Source organism: Telmatherina bonti (genome assembly GCF_933228915.1).
Source record: "Telmatherina bonti genome assembly, chromosome: 9".
NCBI classification, from domain to species: Eukaryota; Metazoa; Chordata; class Actinopteri; order Atheriniformes; family Telmatherinidae; genus Telmatherina; species Telmatherina bonti.
In genome coordinates this window covers 22059503-22068763 of record NC_136627.1, presented here as the reverse complement: position 1 = coordinate 22068763, position 9261 = coordinate 22059503, and the positions used below count along the sequence as shown (strand labels likewise).

The window sequence follows — 9261 nt, the reverse complement described above, 5'->3', positions numbered from 1 at the left end:
ATTCACACTGTGGGGAAACAGACCCCTGGAACACTCTGGGCCCAGGGGCCTGTGCACTTTTAATCTGGCTCTGTTTACCAGAGAATAAAATGTCAGCTGCGCTCTGGAACTGTGTGGTTTGTCATTGTACACTGCACACTCTTCACATAAATCCCAGTAGTCGCACAATGAAGTGTGTTTCGTCAGAGGGTTCTTTAGCTCTGCAACAAAGAACAGAACAGGTCATTCCTGCCCACAGTAATAGCACTACAAGAAATTACAAAGACTAATAGCCAATGACTATTCACAAGTATTCTATTTTAACATGTCTAATAGTTCAAAACTAATGAGCACCCTCCTCGTTGCTGCGGCTGACCCCATGTAATTAAATCCACGAACAATGGAATAATAATGAACTAATATTTAATTAGCTAAAAATCCTTGTCATATCACCATTTTGTCGTGTCTCCATTGAGTCAAGCTGCACTTTACTACTGGAAACAAACCTCCTGGTTTCTCCAAAATCTCCTCACATGGGAAACAAAGATTTAAAGTTTCTTTCCTGTTTCTGAATCAGAGCAAAGATGGCAGCTCTGGCTAAATGGACAGCAAACTTTTGGCCAACATGTTAGTTTTGTATAAATAGTTCATTATCTCTCACCTCTTATCTCTTTCAAATAACCTTAAGATTGTACTGCATGTTTACATGGGCAGAATTATATGTTGAAGTCTTGCTGATAAATTCAACTTTAAAAAGTATCATATCACAACTCTTTATAGAAGTTAGACACACATTTGTCTTTTGACTGCAGGAAATCTTATTTAAGCATCCCTGAATCTGTAGCTTCTCTTTAGTATGTTTGTACAGACAATCGTTGCCAATACTTTAATTCTTCCTCTTGCTCTTCAGTCCAGATGACCAAGTCTCACTTTACACTCCTGCAGCCAAGCATCCAGCTGGCTGTCCGCTCTGTATTTTAAGGAATGGAGTAACTGTTGGACTGGATTCAGACAATTACAGAGCGATTTTCAGCCTGTACGTAAATGGAAATAATTGATTGATGCCAAGTTGAAAACTGATGAACTCCTTGAAATTCTTATTCCACCCAAGAGAGAATTGTGATGAAGATATATCTGGAACTTAATTAAGGGTAGGAGTGACAGGAACAAATGTCAGGGTAACATTTAATTCACGTTTGAGGTCATGGCAAAGAAATCTAGTTCACTCTTGTTAGAGTTAACTCTCCAAAATAAGCAATTATCTGTTATGAAAAATGTCAAAGTGTGGGAGGGGAGACTTGTTGCAGGCAAAGGGGGAGAGTAATAATGTGATTACTGACAGGAAAACAAAAATGGTGACTTGCATCAAGCTCGCAGCTTTTCAATGTAGCTTTTGATTCAGACGTAGCATTTGCTGAAATCATTAGGCAGAGGTAAACACTGTGAGTCCAGTGGAAAATTAATATTTTCCAGCTTTTTTTTTTTGGTCCTTGCTTTGGTAATTCTCCACCTTTGGAAATAAGAACAAAGAAGTGTTTTGGATATGAAGAATAAAATACCACATGAAAGTCTGTCAATCATCAGTCACTCAAAGATGGACCATAAAGTAAATGAAGTTCTCCACTTTCAAGCACTATTCAAGTACATTATTTCCATCATAGGTATCTTTGTGCTTTTACATCACCTCACCACAGAGAGAAATACAGCAGTTTTAGTCAGTCAGTCATTTTCTTGACTGCTTAGTCCTTTTCAGGGTTGCGAGAAACTGGAGCCGATCCCAGCAATCACTGGATGAGAGGCACCCTAGACAGGTTGCCAGTCCATCACAGAGAGGCAAACAGCCAATCATGCTCACACTCACACCTAGGGACAATTTAAAGTTACCAATCAACCTAACATGCATGTCTTTGGACAGTGGGAGTACCCGGAGAGAACCTATGGACACACAGGGATATCATGTACACTCCACACAGAAATGTCACTGTTTGAACCTCCCCCCAGCCGAGGTTTGAAGCAGCGACCTTCTTACTGTGTGGGCATAGATTAATACAGCAGTATTAATCTACTATAATTATCCCACTTTTTTTAACCTTATATTTAATTCAGATTTTATGCAATGTTATAGAGTTCTCTATAATTCAAAGTTGAAGATTACCTTACAACAAAGCTGTCTTAGTGATGTTTAATTTGTTTCTGATCTCTGTGAAAGATCTTTTCTGAACTTATCAGATTTATTTGAGGCTCAACATGCTAAAGTAACAACTTTTCACCTTTTTTAGTCATCTTGTGATCTGTTGGAAGGGCATGATCCTTGTTTCAAATACCTTTAGACAATATCTATAAAGAGGCTCAAAACGATTGAAATTTTTTGTATACCTGCACCTTAAACTATATTAGTTTTATCATTTAAGTTTTGTTTTAGAGTGATGAAAAGTTCAGAAACAATTTGAGCTCCCCAATAACTTTTACAAAGATCTCATTTTTTCATTGCTTGTTGAATCGTTGCCTTGTTTGTGCCAAGGCAGGAGAAACATTTCAAAGTTGGATGCTCACTGACTTTATGAAAACTCTGACCTACTGCATGCCCTTTTTTCTTGTGGACATTTAAATTGTATAAGAAGTGACCATGAAATCCCTTCCTTAGTTCATAATGGTCTGAACAGACTGTAGTTGACTGTAAAGAAGATCAAATTTTTTGTGTGCAATAGGAAGAAATCTTGCACAGAGAACTGGACACACAATTGTTAGGAAAAAGAAATACGAATCCCTGTTGAAGTTTTGCAAAAGTGTGTTGCCACATAAAGTTGTCTGAGCAGAACACGTGTCCTCATACAAAACTACACCCAGTATCAACAATTTGCTCGAGAACATCTAAATATACCTGATGCCGTTTTTTAAACAAGTTCTAAGGACTTACAAAGTTCAGATGAAATATTTTGACTTCAGTGCACACAGATTTATTTGGATGAAAAAATGGTGCGCACTCTTGAAATGAAAACACTTCCTCCAAATGTTAAATAGGGAGCTGAATAGATCAGTTTGTGCATGTGATGCGGCTAATGTCATGGGAAAACTTTCACCAGAAGAGGAGAATTTGGATTAAAGAAAAGATCTCACACGTAAATATTTACAACATCACCAACCTGATTTAAGCACCATGGAAATACGTGCACAGGTCTCATGCATGATGGCTTGAGACTCAGAAAAACAACTCAAACACTTTTGAAAAAAATTGTCAACAGACCAAACAGGATGCTACACTCTTAGTTATCATGTCAATATTTACACAAATCACCTGCATTTTTTCTTTATTTGTCCCCTTATGGCCAAAAATATATCAGTCATGAGTCTTTTACAAAGTCTAAAGATTTATTTTCATGATTTATCTTTGCTATGTACACAGATAGGAAACATTGTCCAATAATGGCGTGGAAGTTTTCTGAATTTGTGGCCCAAAGATGGTTCAACACCACTGTTGCACCATTTTTTTTTTACAAGAACGAACAGTGACAGCAGTTTAAAGGCTGAAAGTGCAGAACATGTACTAAATAAATTGCACTGATCAGTGAATGCACTTTATGCCATGCCATGCTTAGTGCTGTTCAAGTAGTACTTTTACAATGTTCTTAAATGGTTACAAAAATACAGCTGTATAAATTCACTACTGATTCACTTGTTTATAACCAGAGTGTCAAAATAAAGACCAAGAAAATATCCATGGTAGTCAAATATTCTGAATTATCCACGAACACATCATGCAAACACAGCTGAGTTTTTCCAGTCTGAGTACACCAGGAAGCCGGTAAAAGTGCTATCTGTCTTAGTGCTGGAGTAAAATCCATTGTACTCAGCAAGAGCAATCTGGACCCACACCTGGTCCCCAGGGATGAGATGGAGCAGGGACCCACCAGACAGAGATGCTGGTTTGGGCCAGTTGCCATAAAACTGAAAGTAAGATGCCACCGTGTGTCCATTCTTCATCAGGTCAAACTGCAAGCTGGCGCGGTAAACTGTGGCGTGGACAGCGAAGTAATAGACCCCAGGGACTTTGCAGGTGAAGCGTCCTGTCTCTGTGTTGTAGTCCCCTTGTTCATTGAGCATGATGGTGTCAAAGCGGACAGTATCGCCCACTGTGAGGGATGAAGAGAGGGTCTGAGACAACTTGGCACTGAAGGCTGATTTGGGAGCTACTGCACACTCTCCTGGTTGCCCCCTGTCACCCCTTTCTCCAGGATCACCTTTGTCTCCAGTCAGGCCTCGCACTCCTGTCTCACCTGGACAAGAAAAGGAGCACAAACATATCTGTGTATCTGCTCCCAACAGGTATCATATCATATATTAAAAATTGACTACCTGGGTCTCCCCTGTCCCCCTTTTGGCCTTTCTCCCCTGGAGCAGCATCCCTCCCATCCCTCCCATCTCTTCCTGGCTGACCAGGGCTGCCATGAACACCAGGTGAGCCAGGGATACCAGGATGACCAGTACATAGACTTGCTGGGATCTTGTTGTCCTCCAGCTGACTGGAAAAATGTACTTGTAGGATGAGAAGGAAGTGTAACAAGAGTAGCAGCCCGAGTGAAGTCATTGCAGTGTCGAGGCTGAGAAATGAAAGACAAAACATTTCAAAAGGTTGAAGAAAAGCATTACATCTTGGAAACATCTCTCTGGGGTGTAACAAGAAAGTTTATTCTGGAGTGTAGACGATGGGAAAAATTGATCTGACAGAACAAAACCACACCAGAGACAATGAAATATAATCTTGGGGGATAACATTTTGTTGCCACACATGCAGATAGTTGCCATTTACTTACAACTAAAGTGAACTTAAAGAATATTGTTCTGTGGTCAGTGCCAGTGATAACTGGCTGATTTAATCTGCATCTATATGTGCTGAAAACACAACTGCAAATGTCAGATTTGTGCCTACTTATTGATGCATTTCACGTATGCAGTGGTGATACTAAGCTTGTAAACCCTGTAGTTTGCTACATAATTAATTTAAAACATTGTCATATTTTCTGACTTTTCAAAGCTGTATAAATGAACCCTTTAATGTTATATGCATCATATTTTATACATACAGTTTCTAGAACTTTTTGCATCACTTTATGGTAAAAAAAAAAAAAAGAAAAAAAAAAGACAAAAATATTTACTTAAAATCCTGTTGTATATTCTGACACTGGTCTTCTGCCCCCTGGTGGATACCTTTTGCACTACAATCATTTTTGACGTCACATGATAATAAACTCTGCAGTGGGCTGGCGAGCTGTCCATGTCCATATGTACATGAACTCAATGAAAATTTGCACTGATTCAAAAGCTGTGAAAACCAGAATGATCTATGATGCTGCCCCTGAGCTTAAGTTGTGAGTTATGAAATATAGACTTCATACTTAAAATGATTAGACTTTTTTAAACTTTTTTTTTTCAATATAGGCTTTAAAGGGTCAAGAAAATTTAAGATGTTTGTTATTGTCCTGCATAGTGGTTGATGAGCAAAGATCCTTCACCGAATGAATTCTGTAACGACCAATAACTAAAAAGTAAACCTGTTTTTGAAAAAGGCTGTTTTCTTTGGACAATTTTTTTTTTAAAAAATGCAATCAAGTATAAAAAAAAAAAGCTCATCCCAGCTATGTAAAATGGTTTTGGTGGTATCATAGTTTGAGTTTGTTTCACTGCATTTGGACAATATGATGTCACTGAAGGAAAATATAGAAAGGAAAAACCAACTCTGACTTATTCTAACAATATCTACACAACATTTTAAGACATAGAGGTCTGTCAATGTGATCTCAATAGAAAGTGGGACATACAGTATAGTAAGAAAAACAACTCTTGCCACACATATACCACACAGGTTAAACATGCAAACATGATGAGTTTGGCTAAAATTCTTACTGGCTTAATAAATCAACATTTAATTTCAGGTCTCAAGATGGTCACACCAGAAACAGGAAGCAAAGACTCACATGCAGTTTCCATGTACAGAGATTTATCTATTTTCTAATCCAGTGGGTGAGCAGTGGAGTATATTCCCCTCATCCACCTCTAATGAGCAGGTTTCCTATTCATCACAAAGCGGCCCATCACAGGTCCACTTTGTTCACAAGTCCAAAACAAAATAAATGAGAAATATAACCATCTAAGATACATACAAAGAGGTCCTAGCCCAGATTTATTTATGTCTAGTAATGCATACTTTTCTCCATCAATGAAAAGGTTGCTGCTGGAATGAGTTTTATATACTTTAAGAACTGATATCAATATCTGAGAAAACCTTATATTTATTGTGTTCTCACACATAGTTTGAATGAAAAAAGTTATTAGCTAATTTAATTAGCACAATCTAAAAACAAGTAACTTGGATTATAACAAATTTCTATTTTCCTTGTGCTAGTGATAAATCCATAAAATGTATTGACATTCCTAATTCCTAATTTACAGTGTATCTTTATTTAAAACTTTAAAACTTGTACACAAATAAGCCTATTTTACACAAGAGAAATCTCAAATAGCTACATGTATGTCAATCATGTAATTTATGCACTAACCAGAAAATATTACAATGAACATAACTTGCAGCTCAGAAGAACTTAAACCATTTTTCCACTTACACACTTGTTTATATATTTGTTTTTTAAACACTGGTTTTCATTGAAAGCTTAATGAAAAGCTAAATACAAGTCTGACTATAAGAAGCAGCTCACAGTGACACCTATAACTCAGACTCTGTCCATACATTTACCTCTTTTTCCTGTCTGTCTGGACATAAATCAATTCAGTCTACAGATGACCCCATTATTAACTGCAGCAGATATCCAATTCTTAATTCTTGCTATGTTGTAAAATATACATACCTAATGTCCTTTACACTGCTCCTCTTTTTTATATGTTATTGTGGGAATGTAATGAATGCACAACTAAGGGAGAGACAACATACAAGCTCATCTTCACGGTCACCATGTCGGACCGTCTGTTTGAGACCATTACAGGCGTCACAGAACCATAAACTAAACTGATGAGTGGAGCAGCTCGGAGAATTACAGCTACTCAACAGCTGGTTTGGTAATGAAAACCTGCTGTGTGTGGTGTGCAACAATCATTACAAAAAGTTTGATGGTATCAGGTCTACTGACTGGATGTCAGAGCGTACAACCACAGCAGCTGCAGACAGAGGAAGAGAGGGGGGGGGGGGGGGGGGGGGGGGGGAGACTAAACTAGAGAGAAGTCAGAAACAGTGAGGGAAAAATGGGTGTGACAAAGCATTGCATGTCAGCATTCCTGGCAGAAGTAGAGAGTAGACATGAGGACAAATATCGGAGAGTCTGAACAGCTGTCTGCCGACACTCCTCTGCAGCCCTCACATGATCAGAAACATGAATGTTTTCAAGAAGAGAAATCCACAGTTTTATTGACCATGAATGCAGCAAAATAATGTTTTCCTCTAAAAGTCTTCACCTCTTTTTCTCACTTCAGAGAGAGAGGAAACATTGTGTTGGAGGGAGAGTGTAGGAATGTCTTTTTTAATCAATGAAATATAAATGTTTGACATCAGTTAAACAGGAAATGTTTTCAGCCATTTTCTAAGTGGAAAAAAGTCCCCAAACTAGAGTTCTGGTGAAAACCCTGATCCAGTGATCTGGATTGAATTTTATCTCTTGGGTGATGGAGGGATGACTGGGAGCATGCAAAGCAGCACAGACCCATGCAGCCAACAAACAGGCCACAGATTGCTGTGGTCAGTTTGTTGAGGACATAACAAACTTTTGTTTGTTGGGACTCTTGAGGGCTCGTATTAATCAGTCAAACTCCCAAACAGAGAGAGATAGAGCTGAAAAGAAGTACTAAAAAGAAAACAGAAACAAAGAAACTTAAAACAGCCACAAGAGAGATCTTATCTAATGAGAAAATTTCCAAACAATAACTTCATCTAAACAACCGTAAAAAGACACTAAATCACAAATAAACATACCTGAAGCAAATGAAAATACTCCACACAACTACAGACATAGTACGAAACACTGTAACATGATTAAACAACTGCAAAATAGCACTACATGCATACATCTTTTTAAGCCGGTTGTGTTGCTTCTCTGTCTAAGGTTGAGCTGTTTGTCTGTGCACTGAGGCTCACTTTTTGTGACTTTCCCTGGTGGCTGAAATGAACAAATGAACTTCCATGATTTCTCTGTAAGTCAAAAAGCAAATAGGTACAGCCATGTGAAAAAGTCTGACTTCTTTCTCCACTTATCATCTCAACACTGTTTGCTGTATAAAACTTAATCAACATGTGTAAGCTTCAACAATTAATCATATTTTGAGTTATTTTCACACGATAAGCTTATAAGTTTTGACTATGATTGAGTAATTATGTCTGCTCAATAGAAAGTGATGCATTCAGTTTAAACTAAATGGTCTGAGGAGAAAGAGATGCTCTGAAATCCAAGCTTTTAACTTTTCATGCTTTAAATTCATTAACTTTAGGGAAGAATCAAAACCTTACCAGGTTGTAGTGAAGTCTTTGGGAGCTGCTGCTGCTGCTGGTTGTGTATGAAAAAAGAAAACCACAGCAGAACTCTTCTGCTGGACCAGAGTCTGGCTGGGAAAAAGTGAAAGGAAACGGTAATGAAATCCAATTAGAAATTGGGGCGGGAGGGTGGGAAAGGAGGAGCCATGGGTGGAGGAGAAAGGGGAAAATATGTGAAGTCAATCCAGCTGAAACAAAAAAGAAAAATGTAACGAAGGCAAAAATTTATGACAAAATCAGAGTGAAGGGAGGGAATTAGGCAGGGATAAGTCCAGCAAAGGAGGAGGGTGATAAATAGTGGGATGTTTGGAAGATTGCACAATTGTGATGGGGAAATACTTCAGGACATGACCACAGAGAGCTGAGAGGGCTGTGGTCAAATCAGGCAAATGTTACCAGAGAATGAACTGTGCTCCCAGCTTTATGGTGCAAAACACAGTGAAAACTCTGCGAAAACAGAAGGCAGGAAGAAGAAGACACATTTTCCTCTCTCTGTGAGTTTAAAGGAGTTGAAGATGAAGTCATTTGCTGAATTCAGATAACATCTTCCATTCAACCACAACGAACATGGCAGTAATCCCTTCTCCCCTGTAATCCTGCAGAGGTAGCAAAATGTTGATAAAGCAGGAATGTCTTAATAACTTCTTGGCAATGGAACTGATGTTGAGTCGGTTACATTTTACGGCACAGAGGCCAATAAAAACACATTTTCACTGTTATCAGGAAGCTCTGATCCCAAAAGCTCCAGACAT

The 9261-nt window shown here is 38.4% G+C and overlaps 1 protein-coding gene across 1 annotated transcript; it reads right to left on the bottom strand.

The window, feature by feature from the left end:
• Positions 1–3410: 3410 nt before the first annotated feature.
• On the bottom strand, positions 3411–8576 carry c1qtnf5 (C1q and TNF related 5). Its single transcript, XM_079246729.1, has 3 exons — positions 8486–8576; positions 4333–4577; positions 3411–4253 (listed from the first exon to the last, which is right to left on the bottom strand). Exons 2-3 carry the CDS (start codon positions 4562–4564, stop codon positions 3733–3735), a joined length of 753 nt encoding a protein of 250 aa, XP_079102855.1. The 5' UTR covers positions 4565–4577; positions 8486–8576; the 3' UTR covers positions 3411–3732.
• Positions 8577–9261: the final 685 nt, after the last annotated feature.

Coding starts and splice junctions, on each gene's coding strand:
- c1qtnf5 (XM_079246729.1), bottom strand. CDS start 4,564: ATGACTTCACTCGGGCTGCTACTCTTGTTACACTTCCTTCTCATCCTA. Junction 4,254..4,332: donor GGGGGACAGGGGAGACCCAG/GTAGTCAATTTT, acceptor TTTCTTGTCCAG/GTGAGACAGGAGTGCGAGGC.